Raw genomic sequence first — 27,174 nt, forward strand, 5'->3', positions numbered from 1 at the left:
ATAGTAGTGGCTTTTGTGTGGTCTTATCCTATGTGGCAAGTTAAGACCACTAGTAGCTGTGGTCTCTATTGTACATGCCCTTATCTTCACGACATCACATAGGTATTCCATGCATGTAAAAGGGTCTAATAATAATAAGTGGATTCCCGCTGCCATTATAATTTCTTAGTTTAGAAATATGGCATTCTTGTCATTATATTGTACTAAGGGTGTGTTTAGTTCACGCCGAAATTGGAAGTTTGGTTGAAATTGGAACGATGCGATGGAAAAGTTGGAAGTTTATGTGTGTAGGAAAGTTTTGATGTGATGGAAAAGTTGGAAGTTCGAAGAAAAAGTTTGTAACTAAACAAGGCCTAAGGTGTGTATGCTTATGGCCCAGATTATATATGCGTGAATAAATGCTTGTGTGGTCTCGTCAAAGCTGTAGACACAAAAATATTGCTATGATGATTATTTACTCCATCTGTCCAAAAAAACTTAGGAGGGAATGTGGTCCTCCTAATACAACAAATCTAATAGGAGGGGTCACATCCCCACTTTCGTTAGGTGTTTTTTTTTTTGGGGACGAATAGAATATGGTACTTGATAGGAAATATTTATGTCCCGAGTAGGTTAAAATTAGCTTACCCCCATCCGATGTTTTGGAAGACACGGTCTCCAAAACGTATATTTGATTATGATATTTGTTGTAATATATAATGAATAAATATTTATTTTTATTGTAGTATTTTTTAAGACTAATCTATATGTGCTGTTATAGTGCATTCAAACTTAATATTTAAAAAGTTACTGATAGTCAAAGTTCTAATAATTTAACCTCAATATTGAGTAAAACATCAAGAATTATGAAAGAGTATATTACAAATAATATTGACATTCTTGAAGGCTACAGTTCGGTTGGCACTTACCGCGCGGCTGTTCCGCAAGTAGCTGCAGTCGCGCGAGCGCAGCAGCCGCAGGCCCGCAGCGCTTCCGCATAAATGGCTTCTGAACGCACCAATAGACCCATAATTAAGGGAATCGAATAAAATCCCTCTCGAAGGGCCCCTTTTCTACTAAGCTGTCACATAGGATGTTTGGATATTAATTTAGAGTATTAAACATAGACTACCTATAAAACTAATTACATAAACGAAGCTAATTCGCGTGACAAATTTTTAAGCCTAATTAATTCATACTCCCTCCGTTTTTTTTTTATTTGACGTTCTTCAAACCGAAAGTGTTTTTTTTATTTGACGCTGGCAATTCAGATGCTCATCTTCCGTACCCGAAATTTCCATCTTGCCCCTGACTCTTTCTCCGTTGCCACCGACGTGGCGACGCCTCGTCCAGCGCCGCTGCCTCCTTCTCCTCCTCCACCGCCGCTGCCTCCTTCTCCTCCTCCCCGCCCTCACGCGCCGCTGTCGTTGTTGCGTCCCGCACCGCCGCTGTCCTTGCCTGGCATGCCCCACTGCAGTCCGCACCTTCCCCGTGGCTAGGTCTCGCGGCGGCGCCACTGCTTCTCATTCTTCGGCAGCAAGCTCGTGCTCAGCAGCGGCGGCCCGAGGTAGGGTTCCACGGCAGCAGCACCAGATTCTTGTGATGGAGAGGAAATCTTGAACAAGCTGCAGTAGAACACCAGATTCTTTCTCATCCGGTTTGTGAAAGTCGCCAGAGGCGACAAGGAGGCAAAAGAACTAGATTGATCGCTCTCTGCAGTTCTGTCCGTGCAGCAGGTGTGCCATGGAATTGAATTCTGATGTGTGAATGCAGCTCAAACACCATGCTGCTTATGTGTGTTCTGAACCTTCCCTGATCGCAAAGTTCTGAACTTATGTTTTCTTGTATAGGCGATAGAACAGGGGACAAAGAGGCGGCCCGTCACCTTGACACCTTGTAGGTGGAGCAGGACAGGAAGTGGCCGGTGAGATTGCGCTTCTTGAAGATCTCGACGCGACCATGGATGCGTTGTTAGCTGCTGCCGTTGGAGAAAGAAGCTATCGTGCTCCCAGAACTCCGGTGGCATATGGCCAGGAGTTGCGCGGCAGCCATTGCGGCACCAACTCTTGGCGCATCAATGGCCTTGCAAATGGCGGCGGCGGCTGAGGCGGGGGAGTTGGAGAGGGTGTTGAGGTCGATCTCAAACTCGCTGGTCGCTCGGCGTCGAGGCGCAGGCTTGCCTGCCATCGCGCGGTGGCCGGTAGGGACAGCGTGGCTGCGTCGGAAGGAAGAAGGAATGGAGGGCAGAAAGGACATTTCACCCGTTCCTTAATTTGATCGAACTTGTCTCGGACGTCAAATAAAAAAAACGGAGGGAGTAATTATCACATGTTTACCGTAGAATATCACATAGGCTAATCATAGATTAATTAGGCTCAATAGATTCATCTCGCGAATTAGTCTATGGTTATGTAATGAGTTTTGTCAATAATCTACTTTTAATACTTCTAATTAGTGTCCATACATCCGATGTGACATAGACTAAAAACTTTTAGTCCCATCCAAACAGCCCCTAAGTATGTTGTATCCAGTACTATTATCTAGTGAGATAAAATAACATAGAATTATTTTTATTCTAATGTTGTTTAGATTGACTTATGTATCATATTCATCATTATCTAACAAATTTAATTTAAAAGGCATTATCCAACAAGCGGAATAAATTGGTTTTCCCTATCAATTGAAATTAATTACCAACAGATCAAATGTTTCCAACAACAGATATATGTAATATAAGACACATTACAAAAATATTTTCTTTTCGCACACATGCATATATATCTCCTAGCAACGTGTTGATTAAGATTTCTAAGTGAACAATTTAGATTTAGACCTTACTATAGCTAGCCACATCATTAGATGCTAGCTTCTGCGTGCGTATATATGCAGGGCATATTGCGTTAATTTCATGTCTAGCTAGTGATTAGTCCCATCCATGCATTATGATCGTATAGATGCTGTTCCTTGTAATGTGGAGAGGTGATTTGTAGCAGAAGCTAGCTAGCAAAGCATCTCTGATTACACTTGTGTGTTTGTGAGGCTGTCCTGCCGCGCACAGAGATCACAATAATTATTCCAGCGCTTTAATTCGGTTTATGTCACCTTTCAAGGCTCCTTTCAAACGCAATAACCTTTTTTTTTTTAAAATACAGCAACAAAAGAAAAACGTAGAAATAAATTATCATACTCCCTCGGTTCTCAATTGATCATCAAGGTCAACGAAAACTAATAACTCTTCTATATACTATATTTACTCTGATTGCAAACTTGATGCATGCATCATCCCTACTATTTTTAAGTCAATAACAAGCCAAAACATTATATTTTGGTTGCAAAGAGTTATGTGCATGGATGCATGCACCAATATCCATTTACTCATATGCACAAATAACAAATTAACTTAGGGAATTGTGTCAACGGGTGATACCAGTATATGGTATTTGTAGAGTATAGAGATCATTGGAACAAAGGTGTACGCGAGATTGTAACAAGAAAACAAGGGTTTATACTAGTTCAGGCTCTCAAGATGAGTAATAACCCTACTCCACTTTATATGGATATTTGGATGAGAATACCATAGGAATTACAATAGGGAGGTAAAGATCCAACTAGAACCTATCTAGAACAACCCAATAAGATCTATCCGACGACTAGGGTTTTAGGCTTCCTCCAAACTGTATCTTGATGTGGCTTTACCTACGACTTGTAACTCGATGCCTCTCCTCCACGCACGAGGGACTTAAATCGCAGTTGTACCATCTAGTGAGAAGTGATTAAAGGTCTTAACCACAGAAAGATCTTGCATGCAGTCTTCTCGTCTTCAATTATGCTAGTTCTTTTAGAAGGGCTATTTTGGGGGATAACTTAAAAACTTGGTTGGAGGTAATAGCAAGAGTAATACCGGTTAATCTGACATAACAAAATGATTCTTTTGTTTAGGAAGTGTATAAAAAAGGTGTTCTCTCTGTTAACTCAATGTACAAGGCTATTATATATCGTGACATTGTGCCAAGGAAAGAGGTGTTTCAGAAGTTAAGAGTACCGTTGAAGATCAAAATCTTTCTATGGTACCTAAGAAAGGGGGTCATTCTAACCAATGATAATTTGGCTAAGAGAGGATGGGTTGGTAACACTACGGGTTGCTTTTGTAATTCTAGTGAAACAATACAACATATTTTCTTTGATTGTCACCTAGCTAGATTTGTGTGGAATGCGTTGTTTATAACTTTTGGAATCCAACCGCCTACTAATGTCGCTAGTTTGTTGGGAAATTGGCCTTATGGTGTTCATCCTAGGTTTAGAGCTCACTTTCTTATTAGTGTTGCTGCTTTATGTTGGGCAATGTGGCTTTGTAGAAATGATGTGGTCTTCAATAGATCCAAAACTAACTCTTTTGTGCAGGTAATTTTCAGGGAGGACTTTCTGGGCGCGGGAATGGTCCTTACTTCTTAAAGAGGAAGAGGGCCAACATGTGAAAGATGGATGCAAAAAGTTAGAAACGACAATGTTGGACTTCTTTGCCAAGTTTGGTTGGAACCAAAGGAGAAGATTGGAAGCTTGAGGCTTTGCTTTGATCTACTTCGTTCTCCGTGTTTTTGTTTTGTTGTTTTTGCTTTGAGCAAGTCAAATTTGGGTTGTTTGGAAGTTTGGAGTCTAAGTATTCTTTTATTTGAACCATTGGTTTTGTCTCACCGTGTATAAGAAGATGAATGTTGAGTCTAAGAACTCTTGTAAGTTTGGTTGGCTGTGTATATCCGTTTGGATATAGAGGCCGATTTAATCCATTATGCTAGTTCTACTCCATCATGGTGGCTACGAGATGATTTCTCTCTCAGCAATTTAGAAAGCATCCTCTCCAGGACAGCACGGCAGTGAAGATCCTATCACCATTCGAGGAGATGCCATACCTGAAGAAACTGTCCTTGGTTGGTATGCCATCTCTGAAAAATGTTAGGATCGACTTCAACTCTGATGGGCAGATAGATAAACTCGATTTTTAGTGAAATTGAAATATCCCAGTGTTCAGGTTTAACATCCATAAGACTACATTCCTGCAAGGCTTTGACTAAGCTAAGCATCAACGATTGTGAGGCACTAGCTTCCTTAGAGGGCTTGCCGTCTTCTGAACAACCGCGTCAGTTTGTTGTCCAGGGATGCCCTCAACTTCCATCAGGTTCCTCCATCCCAACCTGATAATTTGGTGGCAAATTAGCACTAGCAAACTACCTGTAAGTATGGGTTCACTAAACTATGCCATGCTCGTTCCACTTTATGGAAGAATTACTAGACATTGCATTAATTAAAACTTCATCATAATTCATAACGACTCAATGTTATACACTGATCGGTGTATCGATTACCTATTAATTCTAAAAGTTCATAGGAAGTGTCTCATTAATATGGTATAGATATATTACTGTATATGAAGATTTTGAATAAATGGAGAATAAAACAACCTTGATTTTCTTTATTTACGCTGTTTACATATGTAGTTTTGTAGTCTAAACCAAGCAAATTTTCATACTTATAATTTTATTTTTAAGAATTCTTAGCCACCACAAAATGAGTGCTTGGCAACAGGAGTAATGAAATTATCTGATTTGTTACTTTTAAAATCTGATTCGGATTATAATCTACTCTCTGGTTCCATATTAATTAACAAGGTTGAGGTCAAACTTTTATAACTTTAAAAATCAATAACTTTAAAAATATTAAGTTTAAAGGAACTAGAACAGCATATACAGATTTGTCTTTCAAAGCACACTATAATAAAAGTAAACATACTTGGAGAGTGCTTCTATGCTCCTCAAATAAAAACCTGCACGGAAATTAAAGCGCATCAATGGTGGAGATTAAAAGTGGATTAACATAGTAATCCCCATTAGCGAGGGGGGCAGTTTTGTACTTAGAAAAAACTGAGCCCATATCCATATCGATCGAGCGATTGACTTGCGACGGTGGTCAATTCGCGGCGATCCCTGCAGGCTGCCAAGCGGCTCTGCATTCGGGGGGCGGCAGTTCGCTCCGACACAACGGGAGCAAAGCTCCAGTTAGTAGGGATGCCGGCCGCCGTCGTCAGGGCCGAGCGCTGTGACGCCCGGCTCGGCTTCTCGTCAACATCATCATCTTCGTAATTGACCCTGGTGCGTCTCGACTGTGAACACCAGCCGCAGCCGGTGGATCAGCTTCTAGATGACCCCAATATGGCACCGACGTCGCGCACCAACAACCTCGTCAACGAGGGCGCCTTCAAATCTGACTCCATGGGGAATAGGGAATGGCCGGCCGAGGCAGTCAGGAGTTCGGTTGTCCTTGAGGGTTGATACGGAGTACTGTACTTGCTTGCAGAGTTGTAGTTGATTTGTGTTTAGAAGGGAAGACAACCTCTTATGTGGAATGATCCGCTCAATGTGGTTCAAGTGCTGGTTTAATTGGGGGCAAATGTGGATCCGAACGTAAAGCTGCTCCACAGCCAGCTGGGAGCGTGAGGGGTATAAAATCAAATGTGTTTTTGATTATTATTCTGTGATAAATAATTGGGCATTGGAGATTATTGGTTTTGTTATTTGGAATTTATTCACGGAGTGGTTTGGAGATGATTGGATTTATAGGTGAATCGCAAGATCGTCATTTTATGTGACCGGTCAGATCGGGCTCTGGTAGCCGGTCAGACCGGCGTGTATCTCGCGGTCAGACTGGCGCAGCCCGCGGTCTGACCGGCCGACGCTGTGTCGGTTTCGGTTTCTGGTTGTTTGTTTGAATATCCGAGTTTATTTCATGATTATGATTTCTAGATGGATACTATACGTATGTAATACTATTGTTTGCTGCTAATGAGTCAAGTTGGAGATAGCTTGGTCTCGGAATATGGTTTCTTTGTTTGTTTCATGTGTAGGTGACTCGATGTCTCGGGAGAGTATTTACGGTGATGGACCGGGAGTCGGCTTGGGGATAAGACGACGTCTGTGGTGGTTAGAGATCATGCGGGATACTTAGGCTAGAGTTGATGCACGTGGTTGATGGAGATTCCATATGGCATACGATGGAGGTATTGTGTGCGTATGGGATGCGGAGTCGAATTTGGAAGGAGTCCAAATTTGGTACGATTGGTTATGTAAAGTTTCTTTCTTGTACTAGAGGGTTTCCTAAGGTGTTTAGGACTCTTAGTATGAGTTTGGTTCGTGGCTTTAGGCTGCCTATCTCATGTATAAATAGAGGGGGAGCGTGAGGCTTTCCGGTATCGCTTTAGAGAGCAATTGAGTTGAGTTTTGAGTTAGGGTTTCGAGTTTAGTCGAAATTTTTGTAAGGAGTACTGTTGTTGCACTTTGTAAACACAAAGAGAAGTAATAAAGTCGTCATCCACTTTAAGAGTTCTTCGATTTGTGTTTTACCGGGTTTCGGTGGTCTAACCGGCGGTACACCGACGGTCAGACTGGCGGCAAGCAGCGGTCAGACCGGCGGGAGCACGGCGGTCAGACCGGCGGCGGCAACAGGCGCGGCAGGCGACATCGGCGGTCAGACCGATTGATCTACATCGGTCAGACCGGCGGCATCTACTCGGTCAGACCGGTAGATCAATCTCAGTCAAACCGATCTCCATCGATTTCGATGGTAACTTTTATTTCCGCTAAAAGTTTTTGGTTTTTAGGTATACCAACCATTTAGCCCCCCTCTGGTTGACTTAGTTCTTGTGTTTTGATCCTACAAGGGGTAGCAGCAGAGAGGCGGAAGGGGCCGGGTGGAGGAAGAGGCCGGTGCTGCTCGTTGCCTCGTTGGATGAAGCCACACGGCGCTGCTCACAGGAGCTCGCGGCCATGGGGTTGCGAGAACTGCCGCCGCGCGCCGCGAATCCATCGCTCGATCGATGGGATCGACATGAATACGGGATCAGATTTTTTTTCTAAGGACAAAATTGCCCCTTTCTAATGGGGATTACTCTGTTAATATCACTTTTAATCCCCACCATCGATGTGATTTAATTTTTGTGTAGGATTTCATTTGAGGAGCATATATATGTATATTATAATAGAAAAATAAGGTCAAAGATATATTTTGTAGACCGTGTCATTGTCCAAACGTCAATTAAAATGAAACCGGAGGGAGTAAGGATTAGCCAAACACATATAAGTAGTATATTAATTTGATTCATGTAAAATTAAAATACTGTATTAATTATTTTTTTCTGAGAAATAAATCGTAGCAAGTAGGTGGTGTTAATTCTGTTTTTGATTATAGCATAAACCATTTTGGTGTAACTGATGATTGATACATTTTATCGACATCTTTGTTTGATGTTTTCCACATTCCATTTGCTCATAAGTCAAATAGATCAATCTCGAGCTGATTCCATTCAAAAATTTACTCCATGAGTCCAAACTTACATCCTTACAGTTTTCCCATCCATCAAACAAGATGTTCTCCTTGTTCACTCTGTCCTGAAAAATCACTGTTTTTCTTCATAATTCCAACACACTTTTTTTTCCTTTGTTATTGATAGTAAGATCTGGTTTCAGAATAAAGAAGAGGGGAACCATCTGGGACGATGTGAATTGTGAATTTGTGATACCTGGATGTGGACAAGCTTGGCTCTGCTGAAAATTATATTGGCACTTCTGTCACTGGACGCAGTTGATGCTGGATCGGTGTGGTTTTGCTGTTCTGTACGTTCACTATTATTTTAGTATACTTTGTTGTCATCTTATTCACGCTACTAATAAATATGGAGATGTTATGCCTAATGTGTAATAAATCGAAAGGCAGACCAACTAAACAGTTAAATGGTCTGATCGTGAGGGCTTGTGCCATTTTGTGTTACCTAAGTACAATTTGTGCGTTTTGTGAATTTTCGAGGGCGCAAGGAAGATTGATGCTATTCTGGTCAAAAGTAGGGGAAAAAAGGTCTCACCTTGAGTGGTTTCTCTTTTAAACTAAGTTTATTACCTTCCAAGAAATATTTAACGTGATTAAACAAATTGTCCAAAGTTATAGTTAGTATAACCCAAAATTGTATACTCCATCCGTCCCAAAATATAAGCATTTTTAGAATAATACCAAGTCAAACTTTTAAAATTTTGACTATTAATAGCAAAAAAATAAAAAAGATCAATTATGTTAATTTGATGTTATTAGATTTATCATTAAACAAATTATCATAATATGCAACTTTTTTTATTTAAAACATCTTACTTTTATAGATATTGTTAGTCAAAATAGCATATCGAATACTGTGTTAAAGCTAAAAAATGCTTATACTTTGGGACGGAGGGACTATATGTTATGATCATGGGATACAAACTAAGTAGTTGTTCCATGTGACCAAATTTTATCTTTCGTTGGAGAGAATAAATTATTTTTAGTTGTATTAGATCACAAAAGCCTTTGACTACTTGCGAGATGCAAGTGGGTGGGGGTGGGATGGCTCCTAGTCTGATGCACGTCAACATGGTATCTGCCTATCTGGGTACTTTTTGGTTTATAATTATTGATGTTTTGAATAAGGTTATGGGTAAACTTTTAAAACTTTAACTAATATAATAAAAACAAATATTTATTTATTGCATATATAAAACTATAAAGTCGTAGTTAAAGATATGCTAGATATGCTTTGAAGATCATGAGATTGTAAGAGTATTAAAATTTAGTACATACGGATATCAGGTTGGATCTAGTACCATGTAGTTAACACGTACTCCGTTCGTAAAAAAAAAATCTAGGTGGGGATTTTGATACTCTCTCCATCTACTTTTTATTATATTTTCAAATCTAAAAAAATTATTTTTGATATGCATATTTCAATCCAACAATCTATCATTTTAATGAATTTCTCGGATTTAATGCGTGACTCTCTATTCTTCCACACAAGATTGGCTACATGGGCATTGAGAAATATAAATATTAATGAATCGCTTGTTTACGAGAAATGACTAGCAGCATACTATTTAAATGGATGATAAGTAGAATTACTTATTCTTGGTTTGTGTGCCAAGATGAAATATGACTATCAAAAGTAGATTGAGGGAGTACCACCTAGAACAACGAATCTGGATAATCTCATGTCCAGATTCGTTGTATTAGGTGGGGTTAGGCTGAGTTTTTTTTTTACGAAGGGAGTATAAGAGCACCCGCAATGGTAAAATAAGGTGCTATCTATAAAGCATGTTGACGGAGCGTGGGGCTCCTCACCGGGAGACCGCGCAGGCCCCCCTTTGCCGGTTCGGCCGGGGGCCCTGGGTGAGATTCTAAGCTCCTAGTCTGTGGAAAGTTCGCGAGAATGGAAAAAGCACAAGACACGGGCGATGTATACAGGTTCGGGCCGCTGAGAAGCGTAATACCCTACTCCTGTGTTCTGGTGGATCTGTGTATGAAGAAGTTACCAAGAGCTGGAGAGCCAGAGAGCTCTTATTCTAAAAACCCTCTTCTCCTCTCCCGATCATCCCCCCTTTCAGCCTCCTCCCTTAAGTGGGCAAGGTCCTCCTTTTATATCTCAAGGGGATACCACATGCACCACTTCTCCCTCTCCCCCTTTTTGGGTGGGAGCCCATCCTATCTATAGTTGTCACACCCTGAAAATTCAAAATATATAAATTGTTGTTTAAATGGAATTTCTAGAATTTATTTTAAAAGTCTTGAAAAGAAAATCTAAGTTTAATTAATAAATTCCAATATAAAATTGGGCCAGATAAAATTTCATTAAATACTTTGCTTAATTCTATAATTCCTAGATTTTTCTGGGATTTATTTGAGCTAAGGAAGTATTTTTAATAAATGGAATTGCATTTAAGAAATAATTTAAATTGAAAAAGGTTTTAAAAAGTCTTCTTTTGGCTTTGGGCCGAAAGTCGGCCCAAAACCGTTCTCTCTCTCCTCGGCCCAGTCCGGCCCAGTCCGCAGCCGCGCGCGCGCCCTCGCTGTCGCTGACAGGTGGGTCCCGCTTGTCAGTCGTCGTCTTCCTCGGGCCGAAACCCTAGTTTCGCGCCGCCGAGCTGCCGTCGCCGCCGCTTTCCAAATCCGGCCGTTCCTTTCCTTCTCCGGCCGAATCAATAGAGGGGAAATGATCTCCGGGATCTCCTCTACCTTTTCTCCTTTGGAATCTTTGGTTAAATCGCTTTGGAAAGCTTTGGAATCGAGTTCGATTCGGATCGGTTTTCCCTCTCTCCAAGCCGAAGGTTTCCTTCGCCGTTGCCGTCGCCGTGGGCCTTCGCCGCCGCCTCCGAGCCCCTTTAAAAGGACCCCCGGTGTCTCCTCTACCCGTCGCCACCCTCGCCTTCGCCTCTCGTCGCCGGAGTAGCCCTAGCGCCGTGTGCCCTAGCTTTGCCTTCGCCGCCGCCGCTTCAGCCGTGCGCCGCCGTCGTTCCAGCCGTCGCCGTCGCTCGGGAAGACCGCCGTCGTCATCGCCAAGTCGCCGCCGTCCTCGTCCGCCCCTTCGCAGCCGTCGGAACCCGCCGGAGCTTCGTCGCCGTCGACAACCCGAAGGTAGCCGCCGCTTCCTTCTCGTCGCCGTCGTCGTCCGTTCCTTCTCCGCCGCCGTTTTGGTCACCGGTGTGTTCGCCGCGTTGTCCTCTACGTGCTGGTGCCCTCCGTTGGTGCCGTGGTGCCGCCGTTCGCCGGCGAGTGTCCGCCGCCCGAGCCGTCTTCTTCGCCGAGCCGCCGCCGTCGTCGGTGATGTCATCGTTGACGTCATCGGGATCCTCTCCCGTGAGCCGGTCGTGGACCGATCGATCTCGGCCATCCGATTTGGATCGGATCAATCTCAGCCGTCCGTTCGTGTGAACCGCCGCCCATGCGCCGGTCCACCAAACCCTAGCCTGCTGACGCAATAAATCCCCTTTTCCTTTTCAAAAATAATTCATTATTGCGTCATAATTCAATTTAAACCGATTTAAGTGTTTTAATCCGATTTAATCTTTAAAAATTCATAACTAATTCATCTTAGCTCCGATTTAGTTGGTTCAAGTCTCTAAATTTTTTCTAAAATTGAGATCTACACATTAAAAATATCCACATGTACTGTTCATGCTTGTTTATGTGCTGTTTTGGTGATTTTGCTTCTTTTTGCTTAGATTCCGTCGTTTCCGGAGAGTCCGTTTTCGCAGAAGAAGAGTTTGAAGAGTTCCAAGGCCAGCAAGGCAAGTCACACAGATCCCAAACAACCCTTTGAGCATGTTGATCCTATTTAAAGCTATTGTTTCTATTCAACTATTGCATCTATTTTCGAATGTCATTGGGTGGAATTGACCTATTCTTTGTTATGGCCCTTTTGTACATTGATTACCTTATTCCTTGATACCTTGGGTTATTACAATTTGACTAGTTGAGCTTTATTTATATTGGTTCAACTAGATATTAGATATAATTGCTTAGCCCTGCTTAGAAACATTAGTACATTCGGGACAACTAATGACTCATTATTATTTCATGATGGCTTATTGATAGTTCACGATGGTCAATCGTGATTAGTTAATTAATTAATGTGCCAACTAAAACCTGGTAATGGTGGGTTGTGAGCACATGGTTTTGATGGTCGTGCTCATGACAATTAAGGACCGGTTCACGAGTTTCGGTTGTGAAACATTTATCGTGCCAACCACAAGCCAGCATGGGCAACGGCTTTATCTTTTGTATAGCATGGTTCATTGCGGGGCACCAGACTGAGAAGTGGCGGAGATAAGCCCACGGGGGTCGCTGGGGAGTCCATGCCTTGTTTATAAGGGGGTGATTATGATCCAGGAAGGTGCGCTGCAGTGGATTGTGTTATGCGAGGGGTATTGTCACAACTCCTTTCCGAGATACCGTGGTGGTATTGAGGCACATGGTGACATGATGTGGGGTTGTGTCTTGTGGGTACAGTGGTACACCTCTGATCAGAGTAAAACTATTCGAATAGCCGTGCCCGCGGTTATGGGCGGGTCTAACAATGTCTTTCGTGATTAGTCTCACACCTCTCATCATTGTAAAAGATGCTTAAACTGGTAATAATTTGATTAGCTCCTGGTTTGGAATGGTATATTCCTGGTTTGGAGATAGAACTGTGCAGCCGGGGTGGTTGTTCAGAATGGTTGGGCCTATACAACAGGGTATGTTGTATAGCGTTGGATTAATATTGTTTAATTACTTAACTGTTTTATCAAATTCTCAAATGTTTGCTAAATGCTGCTTTTGCAAATGCAACCCTATTATGCCATCCTTTGTTATCCTGTGCACTTGCATATTTGCTGCGTGGCTTGAGTATGTCATATACTCACCTTGCAATCATTCATCAGAGGAAGAGTTCTACAATGAGGCTGATGGTGTGGAGGATTAGGTGTAGCCTTGGTCAAGCTGCCTGTGGAGTGGAGCCGTCTGCGCCGTTTATTTATTTTCCGCTGCTTAGATCTTTATTGATTGAGAGGAACTATCTACCTCTGTAATGACATTTTATTCGCTTATTAATTAGAGTAATATTTGTACTCTATTATCAATTTGTTATTGTGTGCCTCGGCTGATTCCTGGACGAGGGTTCACACACATGTAAGCGTTTGGAATTTTGGATAGAAATTCCGGGCGTGACAAGTTGGTATCAGAGCCTCTTTGACCCTAGGTTATGCCAAATGGTTACCCATAGAAGCCCTCTGAAAAATATTGGAAAAGTAGAACTGTTCTCCTCCCTTTCTCTTTTAATTAAACCAAACTAATGGCACATGCACTTCATAATCTCTTTTAATGGTTCTCATTCAAAATTTATTCCAGTGTTATTAGTACTGTACATCTATTACTGTACTAATGGCTCATTTACCAGCAAAAGTTTTACAATACTGTTTTATTTAATCTTGCTGCAATAAAATAAATTTAGTATGTTGATTTTATAACTTTCTTTTGAAACCAGTTATTCAAAATTACAAAATTTGTGACCTCGTTTCCAACTATTTTAATTTATTTCGCAAAGCTTGGTTTACTTTATTTACTTACCTTTTTACTCTGATTTTCTAACTTTATTCAAATTAATCCAAAAACTTGTGCTATTAATTGGATAAAGGTCTTAACTCCCTCCTTTCACTTGTCTTGAGATGCCGCGTTACAAGCCTGAGTACCTGTTTGGTGTTGAGGGTTTTGTTCAGGAGTTGCGCACGATGTCCTTTGCCATTGGATTTGGGACTGCCCCTTTTTATGCCCAGATTCCTCATGACCGTCATGAAGAGAAGTGCCGAGTCAAAGTCACCTTGAACAGCAATAGTGAAGAGGTCCCCTCAGTGATGTTTGAAGCTGGAGGAAGAAACTACATCCATGCATGTCAGGAGGTGGCAAGGATCGCCATAGGAGAGCTCCGTGATCGCTACAGTGATCAATTGGCCGACACTGAGTATCGCTACCATCCTCGCCAACCCCAGGGAAGTGACCGTGGCAGTTACCTTGAGACTGAAGGAATTGAGAATGATGTTACCACGAAACATTTGGTTGAGATGTTGTGGGCTATGGATGAAAGTCGTGCGGAGACTGTGTTAGCCGCTCAAGATCGTGAAGATCGGAATCGTGGTAAGATTTGCAAGCTAGAAGACAAGGTGGATCGTTTGGAGAAGGAATTAGCCGCATTGAAGGGAGAAGCACCGCCGCAGAAGGCCAGGATTCGTCTTACCGCAAGGAAGAGAGCTCTATTTGTCCCTCGCTATCAATTGGCGCCAAAGGTTCGTGTGGTGGAGAAAGAAGTTGCCCCAGCTCAAGCGGATCCTCCGGTCATCATCATAAGTAGTGATGAAGAAGAAGAATCCAAGCGCATCAATTCCAAGATTGAGTGGGTAGCAACTCAAGATGATGAAGACGAGCCTTCAATCGACCTCCGATGCTTGGAAGAACTAGAGTGACTTGTTAAGTCGTTGTCTTAGATCGTTGTGTTAGTTTGCTTGCTTTAAGTTTGCTTGTGTGTGTGGGTCTCTCATATAATTTACATCAGTGGTGGGATGTAATTGCATGTGTTTGTTTGCTTTTGAGTGTTAGGAAGTTGGTGAGTTTAGTGGTGTGAGAGTCTTCAGTTTGTAATAATGAAACTCAGTTAAGATTAATAAAAGTTAAAGTAATTCTCTATCCTAAGTAGTTTCCCCCGTTTTCTCTTCTTATCCTGTCCATGCCAGATGGTGAATACTCGTAGCAATGGGAATGGTCCCAACAACCCCAATAACAACAACAATGGAGAGAATCCCACTCTGGCCCAAGTTCTTGCTCAACAGACTCAGCTTATGAACATGATGATGCAGCAATTTCAGAATCAGCAAAACCAAGGGAATAATCATGCACCTCCACAGAACAAGTTAGCAGAATTTCTTCGTGTGAGGCCGCCTGTTTTCTCTAGTACCACTAATCCTGTTGAAGCTAGTGATTGGCTGCATGCCATAGAGAAGAAGTTGGATTTACTTCAGTGTACTGATCAGGAGAAGGTCTCATTTGCATCACATCAGTTGCATGGCCCTGCCTCTGAATGGTGGGATCACTTCCGCCTTAACAGGACTACTGATGAACCTATCACTTGGCTTGAATTCACCGCTGCTTTCCGAAAGACGCATATACCATCGGGAGTAGTGTCTCTCAAGAAGAAGGAGTTCAGGTCGCTTACTCAGGGATCTCGCTCTGTTACGGAGTATCTGCACGAGTTCAATCGTCTTGCTCGTTATGCTCCGGAAGATGTGTGCAATGATGAAGAGCGCCAGGAGAAGTTTTTGGGAGGACTTAATGATGAGCTTTCTTACCCACTCATGGTTGGAGATTATCCTGATTTCCAGAAATTAGTGGATAAGGCTATTCGTCAGGAGGACAAGTATAATCGCATGGAGCAGAAGAAACGTCGGATTGCTCAATTCAAGACACAACAGGGAAATAATCAGAAGCCGCGTCTTACTTTAGGACCCCAGCCCATGTCACAGGGAGGTTCTTCGTCTGTTGTTCGTCCGCAGCGTCAGTTCTTCAACAACAATGCTGGCAACAACATCCGTAATCAAGCTCCACGTCCTGTTGCAGCTCCAGCACAGCAACAACCTGCCAAGAGGGAGCAAGGCAGCAAGCCCGTGGTGTGTTTCAACTGTGGAGATCCAGGACATTATGCTGACAAGTGTCCGAAGCCCCGACGTGTGAAGGTTGTCCCTACCCAGAATAACTCTGCTGTACCAGCATCAAAGGCCCGTGTCAATCATGTTGCTGCTGCAGAAGCTCAAGATGCTCCAGATGTGATTTTGGGTACGTTCCTTGTTAACTCAGTTCCTGCAACAGTACTTTTCGATTCTGGTGCTACACATTCATTCTTATCTATAAGTTTTGCGGGAAATCATGGGATGGAAGTAGAAGATCTTAGACGTCCTTTGATGGTTAGTACCCCAAGTAATCAAGCACTCTCTTTGCAACGTAGCCCCTCTGTCAGAATAGAAATTCAAGGAGTACCATTTCTGGCCAATCTTATCTTGTTAAAATCCAAAGATCTTGATGTCATCCTAGGGATGGACTGGTTAGCCAGACATAAAGGTGTGATAGACTGTGCCAACAAAAAAGTAACTCTCAACAGCTATGATGGTCGAGTTGTAACTGTTCATGCATTGTCATCTGAGTCTTTAAGGTCAAGACTGAACCAGATAACTTTGGAAGAGATTCCTATAGTCCGGGAGTATCCTGATGTGTTCCCAGATGATTTACCTGGTATGCCGCCTAAAAGGGATATAGAGTTCAGAATAGATTTGGTACCTGGAACAACTCCGATCCATAAGAGACCTTATCGAATGGCAGCCAATGAGTTGGCAGAAGTTAAGAGGCAAGTAGATGATTTGCTACAGAAAGGATACATCAGACCAAGTTCATCACCATGGGGAGCTCCGGTTATTTTTGTGGAAAAGAAAGACCATACTCAGAGAATGTGTGTGGACTATCGTGCACTAAACGATGTGACTATCAAGAATAAGTATCCACTACCCAGGATTGATGATTTGTTTGATCAGCTTAAAGGTGCCACTGTTTTCTCCAAGATAGATCTTCGATCAGGGTATCACCAGTTGAGAATCAAAGAGGAAGATATACCTAAGACAGCTTTTACCACTAGGTATGGATTGTTCGAATGTACTGTTATGTCTTTTGGACTTACCAATGCCCCTGCTTTCTTCATGAATTTGATGAATAAGGTGTTTATGGAATACCTAGACAAGTTCGTGGTGGTCTTTATTGATGATATTCTTATCTACTCTCGAACCAAAGAAGAGCATGAAGAACATCTTCGTCTTGCATTGGAGAAGCTACGAGAACATCAACTGTATGCTAAGTTTAGCAAGTGTGAATTTTGGTTGTCTGAAGTGAAATTCCTTGGTCACGTCATCTCAGCCGGAGGAGTTGCCGTCGATCCTAGTAACGTGGAATCCGTAACCAATTGGAAGCAACCAAAGACAGTTTCAGAGATTCGCAGTTTCCTAGGCCTCGCAGGATATTACCGGAGGTTTATAGAGAATTTTTCCAAGATTGCTAAGCCCATGACACGACTGCTTCAGAAAGATGTAAAGTACAAGTGGTCGGAAGAATGTGAGCAGAGTTTTCAAGAGTTGAAAAGTCGCTTAATATCAGCTCCTATTTTGATTTTGCCTGATCCAAAGAAGGGTTTTCAAGTGTATTGCGATGCATCCAAACTTGGGTTAGGTTGTGTTCTGATGCAAGATGGGAAGGTGGTTGCCTATGCCTCTCGACAGTTACGTCCGCATGAGAAGAACTACCCTACTCATGATATTGAGTTAGCTGCAGTCGTTCATGCATTGAAGATTTGGCGTCATTATCTTTTCGGTACTCGTACAGAAGTGTACACCGATCACAAGAGTTTAAAGTATATCTTTACTCAGCCGGATCTGAACATGAGACAATGGAGATGGTTGGAATTAATTAAGGATTATGACATGGGAATTCATTATCATCCGGGAAAGGCTAATGTTGTAGCAGACGCTCTTAGCAGAAAAGGCTATTGCAATGCTACAGAAGGACGACAGTTGCCATTGGAATTATGCAAGGAATTTGAAAGATTAAATTTGGGAATTGTCGGTAGAGGTTTCGTTGCAGCCTTAGAAGCGAAGCCCACTCTAATTGATCAAGTTAGAGAAGCCCAAATTAATGATCCTGATATTCAAGAGATCAAGAAGAATATGAGAAGAGGAAAAGCTATTGGTTTCTTGGAGGATGAGCACGGAACTGTATGGTTGGGTGAGAGAATCTGTGTCCCCGACAACAAAGATTTAAAGGATGCAATTCTGAAAGAAGCTCATGATACTTTATACTCCATTCACCCTGGTAGTACTAAGATGTACCAGGATCTTAAGGAAAGATTTTGGTGGGCAAGTATGAAGCGTGAAATCGCAGAATACGTAGCAGTATGTGATGTTTGTCAGCGAGTCAAGGCAGAACATCAGAAACCCGCCGGTTTGTTGCAACCTTTGAAGATTCCTGAATGGAAATGGGAAGAAATTGGTATGGATTTTATTACTGGTTTACCCAGAACGTCATCAGGCCATGATTCTATTTGGGTGATAGTCGACAGACTTACCAAAGTGGCTCATTTCATTCCGGTAAAGACAACTTATTCTGGAAGTCGCTTAGCAGAATTGTATATGGCAAGGATTGTGTGTTTGCATGGCGTCCCTAAGAAGATAGTGTCTGATCGAGGCAGTCAGTTTACTTCAAATTTTTGGAAGAAACTTCAGGAAGAGATGGGTTCTAAGCTGAACTTTAGTACTGCTTATCATCCGCAGACAGATGGACAAACCGAAAGGGTGAATCAAATTTTGGAAGACATGTTGAGAGCTTGTGCTCTAGATTTCGGTGGAAGTTGGGATAAGAATCTACCCTATGCAGAATTTTCGTACAACAACAGTTATCAAGCTAGTCTACAGATGGCTCCGTACGAAGCACTGTATGGTCGGAAGTGCCGCACTCCGCTTTTGTGGGATCAAACGGGAGAACGTCAGGTTTTCGGAACGGATATCCTAAGGGAAGCAGAAGAAAAGGTAAAGATCATTCAAGAAAGATTGCGTGTGGCTCAGTCTCGTCATAAGAGTTATGCCGACAATCGCCGTAGGGATTTGAGTTTTGAAGAAGGAGATTATGTGTATCTTCGTGTCACGCCTTTTCGAGGAGTTCATCGTTTTCGTACCAAAGGAAAATTGGCACTGCGTTTTGTGGGACCTTATAAGATTGTCAGTAGAAGAGGAGAGGTTGCTTATCAGTTGGAGTTACCTCAATCTTTGGCAGGAGTACATAATGTGTTCCATGTGTCGCAATTGAAAAAGTGTTTAAGGGTACCTACCGAAGAAGCTAATATTGAGCAGATAGAAGTCCAAGAGGATTTGACCTATGTTGAGAAACCAATCCGTATCTTGGAAACAAGTGAGAGAAGAACCAGGAATCGAGTTATCCGTTTTTGCAAAGTCCAATGGAGTAATCACTCGGAAGAAGAATCAACTTGGGAACGAGAAGATGAATTGAAGTCAGCTCATCCGCATCTGTTCGCCAGTTCTTCCGAATCTCGAGGACGAGATTCTGTTTAAGGGGGGTAGGTTTGTCACACCCTGAAAATTCAAAATATATAAATTGTTGTTTAAATGGAATTTCTAGAATTTATTTTAAAAGTCTTGAAAAGAAAATCTAAGTTTAATTAATAAATTCCAATATAAAATTGGGCCAGATAAAATTTCATTAAATACTTTGCTTAATTCTATAATTCCTAGATTTTTCTGGGATTTATTTGAGCTAAGGAAGTATTTTTAATAAATGGAATTGCATTTAAGAAATAATTTAAATTGAAAAAGGTTTTAAAAAGTCTTCTTTTGGCTTTGGGCCGAAAGTCGGCCCAAAACCGTTCTCTCTCTCCTCGGCCCAGTCCGGCCCAGTCCGCAGCCGCGCGCGCGCCCTCGCTGTCGCTGACAGGTGGGTCCCGCTTGTCAGTCGTCGTCTTCCTCGGGCCGAAACCCTAGTTTCGCGCCGCCGAGCTGCCGTCGCCGCCGCTTTCCAAATCCGGCCGTTCCTTTCCTTCTCCGGCCGAATCAATAGAGGGGAAATGATCTCCGGGATCTCCTCTACCTTTTCTCCTTTGGAATCTTTGGTTAAATCGCTTTGGAAAGCTTTGGAATCGAGTTCGATTCGGATCGGTTTTCCCTCTCTCCAAGCCGAAGGTTTCCTTCGCCGTTGCCGTCGCCGTGGGCCTTCGCCGCCGCCTCCGAGCCCCTTTAAAAGGACCCCCGGTGTCTCCTCTACCCGTCGCCACCCTCGCCTTCGCCTCTCGTCGCCGGAGTAGCCCTAGCGCCGTGTGCCCTAGCTTTGCCTTCGCCGCCGCCGCTTCAGCCGTGCGCCGCCGTCGTTCCAGCCGTCGCCGTCGCTCGGGAAGACCGCCGTCGTCATCGCCAAGTCGCCGCCGTCCTCGTCCGCCCCTTCGCAGCCGTCGGAACCCGCCGGAGCTTCGTCGCCGTCGACAACCCGAAGGTAGCCGCCGCTTCCTTCTCGTCGCCGTCGTCGTCCGTTCCTTCTCCGCCGCCGTTTTGGTCACCGGTGTGTTCGCCGCGTTGTCCTCTACGTGCTGGTGCCCTCCGTTGGTGCCGTGGTGCCGCCGTTCGCCGGCGAGTGTCCGCCGCCCGAGCCGTCTTCTTCGCCGAGCCGCCGCCGTCGTCGGTGATGTCATCGTTGACGTCATCGGGATCCTCTCCCGTGAGCCGGTCGTGGACCGATCGATCTCGGCCATCCGATTTGGATCGGATCAATCTCAGCCGTCCGTTCGTGTGAACCGCCGCCCATGCGCCGGTCCACCAAACCCTAGCCTGCTGACGCAATAAATCCCCTTTTCCTTTTCAAAAATAATTCATTATTGCGTCATAATTCAATTTAAACCGATTTAAGTGTTTTAATCCGATTTAATCTTTAAAAATTCATAACTAATTCATCTTAGCTCCGATTTAGTTGGTTCAAGTCTCTAAATTTTTTCTAAAATTGAGATCTACACATTAAAAATATCCACATGTACTGTTCATGCTTGTTTATGTGCTGTTTTGGTGATTTTGCTTCTTTTTGCTTAGATTCCGTCGTTTCCGGAGAGTCCGTTTTCGCAGAAGAAGAGTTTGAAGAGTTCCAAGGCCAGCAAGGCAAGTCACACAGATCCCAAACAACCCTTTGAGCATGTTGATCCTATTTAAAGCTATTGTTTCTATTCAACTATTGCATCTATTTTCGAATGTCATTGGGTGGAATTGACCTATTCTTTGTTATGGCCCTTTTGTACATTGATTACCTTATTCCTTGATACCTTGGGTTATTACAATTTGACTAGTTGAGCTTTATTTATATTGGTTCAACTAGATATTAGATATAATTGCTTAGCCCTGCTTAGAAACATTAGTACATTCGGGACAACTAATGACTCATTATTATTTCATGATGGCTTATTGATAGTTCACGATGGTCAATCGTGATTAGTTAATTAATTAATGTGCCAACTAAAACCTGGTAATGGTGGGTTGTGAGCACATGGTTTTGATGGTCGTGCTCATGACAATTAAGGACCGGTTCACGAGTTTCGGTTGTGAAACATTTATCGTGCCAACCACAAGCCAGCATGGGCAACGGCTTTATCTTTTGTATAGCATGGTTCATTGCGGGGCACCAGACTGAGAAGTGGCGGAGATAAGCCCACGGGGGTCGCTGGGGAGTCCATGCCTTGTTTATAAGGGGGTGATTATGATCCAGGAAGGTGCGCTGCAGTGGATTGTGTTATGCGAGGAGTATTGTCACAACTCCTTTCCGAGATACCGTGGTGGTATTGAGGCACATGGTGACATGATGTGGGGTTGTGTCTTGTGGGTACAGTGGTACACCTCTGATCAGAGTAAAACTATTCGAATAGCCGTGCCCGCGGTTATGGGCGGGTCTAACAATGTCTTTCGTGATTAGTCTCACACCTCTCATCATTGTAAAAGATGCTTAAACTGGTAATAATTTGATTAGCTCCTGGTTTGGAATGGTATATTCCTGGTTTGGAGATAGAACTGTGCAGCCGGGGTGGTTGTTCAGAATGGTTGGGCCTATACAACAGGGTATGTTGTATAGCGTTGGATTAATATTGTTTAATTACTTAACTGTTTTATCAAATTCTCAAATGTTTGCTAAATGCTGCTTTTGCAAATGCAACCCTATTATGCCATCCTTTGTTATCCTGTGCACTTGCATATTTGCTGCGTGGCTTGCTGAGTATGTCATATACTCACCTTGCAATCATTCATCAGAGGAAGAGTTCTACAATGAGGCTGATGGTGTGGAGGATTAGGTGTAGCCTTGGTCAAGCTGCCTGTGGAGTGGAGCCGTCTGCGCCGTTTATTTATTTTCCGCTGCTTAGATCTTTATTGATTGAGAGGAACTATCTACCTCTGTAATGACATTTTATTCGCTTATTAATTAGAGTAATATTTGTACTCTATTATCAATTTGTTATTGTGTGCCTCGGCTGATTCCTGGACGAGGGTTCACACACATGTAAGCGTTTGGAATTTTGGATAGAAATTCCGGGCGTGACAATAGTAAAACTTGGCTTGCCTTCTCTTGGAAGCTGAAACACTGCCTGTTTTTGAGTGTGGCCACGCGTCCTCGTTCGTCTGACCTCGGGGATCACCCTGTCATCTCTTCATAAATGGGCGGAGATTTGCAACGGCTGCTGCCCGAGTGACCCTTCTGATGGGACGGCCCATACCTACCTCCACTTCGCCGGAAGCAGGTGCAACGTGGGAACACGGTTGTCTTCCGGCGACATAACCAGTGTCAGACCAGTCACAGACCGGTCACCTTTGTCCACCACGTGTCAGTTTAGCAATCTGCATGTTCGCCCTTCTTCATACAACATCTTGCTTATAAAGGTTGGGATAAAGCCTGGCATATATCTGACCAGGACCAACGTGCCATCTCCAGGAGCTAGCACGCTGGCTCCGGCTAGGGACGAGTGCCTAGAGACTCTCATCCTGACAGGACGGGGCGAGGCGTGTGTCAGATCGCCTGTTGCCACCTAACCCGCAATCTGACCGATCTGTGACCGGTCACAGACCGGATAAACGAGCGTGCCATACTGCGCTACATGTGGCGTGACGCGCTCGTCCAAACCGCAATAAATGCGGTTAGGTGAGCCCCGCTATGCTCACCTACCCCATATATGCGGCGCAAAACCCACAAGGGGTCGGGGCGCCTCGGCCCTCGGGGCCGAGACGGGAGCGGTCCGACCCCTCGGGGAGACAAAGAGAAGGGCGGCCGTATCACCCTCGGGCCCGACCCCCCCGAGGGGGTTAGGCCACGTGGGTGATCGTGTCTGCCTCAAGTCTCTAAGTCATGATACTCCCGGTCCCATGTCACCGACAGTAGCCCCCGGCGTTAGGCCAGGGCGATCGCCCTTCTCGAGGGAAGCGGTCGGGCATGACGCCACTTCCTAAGGCCTGGTGACAGGTGGGGCCGGTCTAAAAATCGGGACAAGCCGGTTCGTTTTTTCTGGAGATATGGTGATGGCGCTTCGGTCGGCGAGCGTAATTAACGCGCGCACGAGATGTTCCATCTCGACTGCCACAGCCGCATATCCACCTCATGCACCGCAAACGGGCGAATGGGATTAGTGGAAGCGTGGGCGCGAGAAACGAGGGGGCAAGATAGTGGGCGCGAGAAACGAGGAGCCGGGCACAGCGTTGGCAAGGGTATAAAGTCGCCGAGGAAGAGATTTGCTTCCTTCCTCTCGCCATTATTCCCCTTGTCTTCGCCGCTTGCGCCCTAACTCCTTGTTTCCTGTGCCCTACCTTCGCCACACGCGCTCGCTCTCAAACATCTCTTCTTCCGGCGTCATGGCACGGGGCTCCGCTCCGCTTGACGGTAGCGTGCTGCCGCCTTCCCGCATCGTGAGCGAGAGACAGGCCGGGCTGCCGCGCCGCTTCATGCCGGAATCTGCCACTGACCGGGAGATAGTCTCGCTGGGCGAGGGATGCCCGGCGCCACGCTACCCGGGGCGGTCCGTCTTCTTCCTCCCTTTTGCTATGGCAGGGCTGGTTCCGCCATTTTCTTCTTTCTTCATGGATGTTCTGGAGTTTTACGATCTCCAGATGGCGCACCTCACCCCCAACGCGGTAATGACATTGGCCATCTTCGCGCACCTGTGCGAGATGTTCATCGGGGTGCGCCCATCCCTTCGGCTGTTCCGGTGGTTCTTCACCGTACAGCCGGTGTCGCCGCCGTCGGTGGTTGGTGGTTGCTACTTCCAGCCGCGAGGGCCGGTGCTGAACCGCTACATTCCCTGCGTCCTCCGCAAGAAGTGGGATGACTGGAAGAGCGACTGGTTCTACACCCCCCTCGCCGACGAAGCGCGCCTCCGACTTCCGAGCCAGCCTCCAACGCAGGCCTCCAACTGGCGGGCGCCGGTAGATCTGGGAGATGGCTACGACGCCGTCCTCGACCGCCTGGCGGGCCTGCGATCCCAGGGGCTCACAGGGGCCATGGTGTTCGGCGACTATCTTCGTCGCCGGATCGCGCCACTCCAGCGGCGCGCCCGGGGCGCCTGGGAGTACACCGGGTCCGAGGACTGTATGAGGACCCACCAGGGGGTCAGATGGGACCGGGCTCCTGAGGACTTCAAGATAGTGGTCCAACGGGTGCTGAATCTCAGCTCCGTGGAGGCATCCCTCATTCCTCAAGGAGTCCTCCCCCTCTGCAGCGATCCAGACCGCGCCTCCATCCTGACCATCATGCAGGCGGTCGGGGCGTCGGAGGAGCGGGCTCCTCGAGGCCACGATGGCGCGGGCGGGAGCCGCAGGGGGGAACAATCTACCCCGGGAGGGGGTCGTGCTTCTGGGCCCCGCGACGGGGGCCCGGGGAGCGGCCGCCCTGCCGACGCCCGGGGGAAGAGGAAGCAGGAAGGAACCCCTCCCCCATCTCCTCCCCGAGGGGGCGGGGCGGCGCGTGCCAGCAGCAGGCGCCCGGAGGGGGCCACGCCGACGTCGCAGCCCGAGGGGGAGCGGAAGAAGAAACGGCTCCGCAAGATGGGGGGGACAGAACCATCCCGGGGAAACCTTATTTCCCCTCCAAGGTGGTCGTTTAACCGACCCCCTCGCAGGTTCGTCCCACGCCCATCGTGGCCATATTCATTCCCTCAACGCGAGTTTTCACTCATCCATCTTGTTTGTCTTCTGGTCTTTCTTCTGTTTCAGCGAGATCCCGTCGCGTCCCTCCCGCCATTCCAAGTCCGGCCAGTCTGAGGCCGAGGACCCGGCGACCACAGAGGCTCGGAGGCGGGAATCTGACCGGCGAGAAGCCGCGGATCGCCTACGGGAAGCCGGGGAGGCCGCCCAGGTGGCCGTCCGAGCTCGCCAAGCTGAAGAAGCCGCTCGGGAGGAGGCCAGACTTCGCCAGGCCGAGGCGGCGACGACTTCCGAGGCAGCTCGCGACGAGGCCGCGGGCGTATCGCTTGGGCCCACTCCCTCGGGCGACGCTCAGGACAAGCCAGGTCCGGGGGACATCCCTGAGTCCGGCATGTCCATCGGCGGGCCGAGCCGCGCGGCATCCTCACCGAGGCGGCTCTTCCCCACGCCTTCCGTTGCTCCACTGAGCGCAGAACCCCTTCTGCAGGCCTTGGCCGTCGCAAACACCACGGTGTTGGACGGGTTAAGTGCCCAAGTGGAGGCCCTGCAAGCAGAGCGGGCGGAGCTTGACGCCGCATGGGCGCGTGTCGAAGAGGGGCGACGCTCGGTGGAGGCCATGGTGGAGGTGGGCCGCAAGGCACACCGCCGGCACGTCTCAGAGCTCGAAGCCCGTCGGAAGGTGCTGGGGGAGATCGCCAAGGAGGTGGAGGAGGAGCGGGGGGCTGCCCTCATCGCCACCACCGTGATGAACGAGGCGCAGGACACCCTCCGCCTTCAATACGGGAGCTGGGAGGCGGAGCTAGGGAAAAAGCTCGACGCCGCCCGGGGGGTCCTTGACGCTGCCGCTGCCCGAGAACGGCGGGCGGCGGAGACCGAGGTGGCATCCCGGCGGCGCGAAGAAGCCCTTGAGGCCCGTGCCATGGCGCTGGAAGAGCGTGCCTGCGCCGTGGAGAGGGACCTGGCGGATCGCGAGGCCGCCGTTGCTATTCGGGAGGTCACACTGGCGGTGCACGAAGCCGCCTGTGCCGAAGAAGAGTCCGCGCTCCGCCTCCGCGAGGACGCGCTCACCGAGCGGGAGCGAGCTCTCAAGGAGGCCGAGGCCGCGGCGCAACGGCTGGCGGACAGCCTGTCCCTCCGCGAGGCTGCGCAAGAGGAACAAGCGCGTCGCAATCTGGAAAGTGCCCGCGCCGAGAGGGCCGCACTGAACCAGCGGGCCGCTGAACTCGAGGCGCAGGCAAGGGAGCTGGATGCAAGGGCGCGTAGCGGCGGGGCGGCCACGGGCGACAGCGACTTAGCCGCCCGCCTCGCAGCTGCCGAACACACCATCGCGGATCTGCAGGGCGCGCTGGATTCGTCCACCGGGGAGGTCGAGGCCCTTCGCCTGGCAGGCGAGATAGGGCCCAGCATGCTTCGCGATGCCGTGTCCCGTTTAGACCGCGCCGGGCGGCAGGCGGGTCTCTGGGGCGGGCGGACTGTGAAGTACGCCGCCAACCAGGGGGGCCTCGCCCAGCGCCTCTCGGAGATGGCCGGGACTCTCCAGCGGCTCCCCGAGGAGCTCGAGGGGACGATTAACTCATCCTCGAGGGACCTCGCCCGAGGAGCGGTGGAGCTCGTACTGGCGAGTTACCAGGCCAGGGACCCCGACTTCTCCCCATGGACGGCGCTGGACGAGTTCCCTCCCGGGACCGAGGACGGCGCGCGCGTGCAGGTCCGGGATGCCGCCGACCATATCGTCCACAGCTTCGAGGGTTCGGCCCCTCGGCTCGCGTTCGCCCTCAACTCCGACGAGGAGGGCGATGACGGCGGTGTGGGCGACAGTGGCGACGAGGCTGGCGACCCGGGTGCATCGGAATGAGCCCCCAGGCCCCCGCCAATCTTTAAATAGTTTCTTCTTTTCTTCTTCCGAGGCCTTCGGGCCCCCTTCTTGTATAGACTAATTTAATCTGCAATCAAATAAAGAGGAAATTTTTTGTGTCAATTCTATTTGTTGTGTGTATGAGACGAGGATGTCTGTGCCGCGGTCCTTTTGTGTCTTGGCTTGAACAAGGGCTCGTGCCCAGGTTCTAGTCCTCAAATG

At 46.6% G+C, this 27,174-nt stretch overlaps 1 protein-coding gene and 1 long non-coding RNA gene across 2 annotated transcripts; both read left to right on the forward strand.

The window, feature by feature from the left end:
• The first annotated feature begins 1,315 nt into the window (after positions 1-1,315).
• Positions 1,316-2,416, forward strand: LOC136351517 (uncharacterized). Its single transcript, XR_010734734.1, has 2 exons — positions 1,316-1,715; positions 1,830-2,416. It is a non-coding gene; the product is annotated as an uncharacterized lncRNA (long non-coding RNA).
• Positions 2,417-6,182: 3,766 nt separating this feature from the next.
• Positions 6,183-27,070, forward strand: LOC136351420 (uncharacterized). The gene is made up of 2 exons (XM_066303512.1): positions 6,183-6,284; positions 25,639-27,070. The coding sequence occupies exons 1-2, from the start codon at positions 6,183-6,185 to the stop codon at positions 26,950-26,952; spliced, it is 1,416 nt and encodes a 471-aa protein (XP_066159609.1). The 3' UTR covers positions 26,953-27,070.
• Positions 27,071-27,174: the final 104 nt, after the last annotated feature.

The sequence above is a fragment of the Oryza sativa genome, chromosome 8 (assembly GCF_034140825.1).
Source record: "Oryza sativa Japonica Group chromosome 8, ASM3414082v1".
NCBI classification, from domain to species: Eukaryota; Viridiplantae; Streptophyta; class Magnoliopsida; order Poales; family Poaceae; genus Oryza; species Oryza sativa.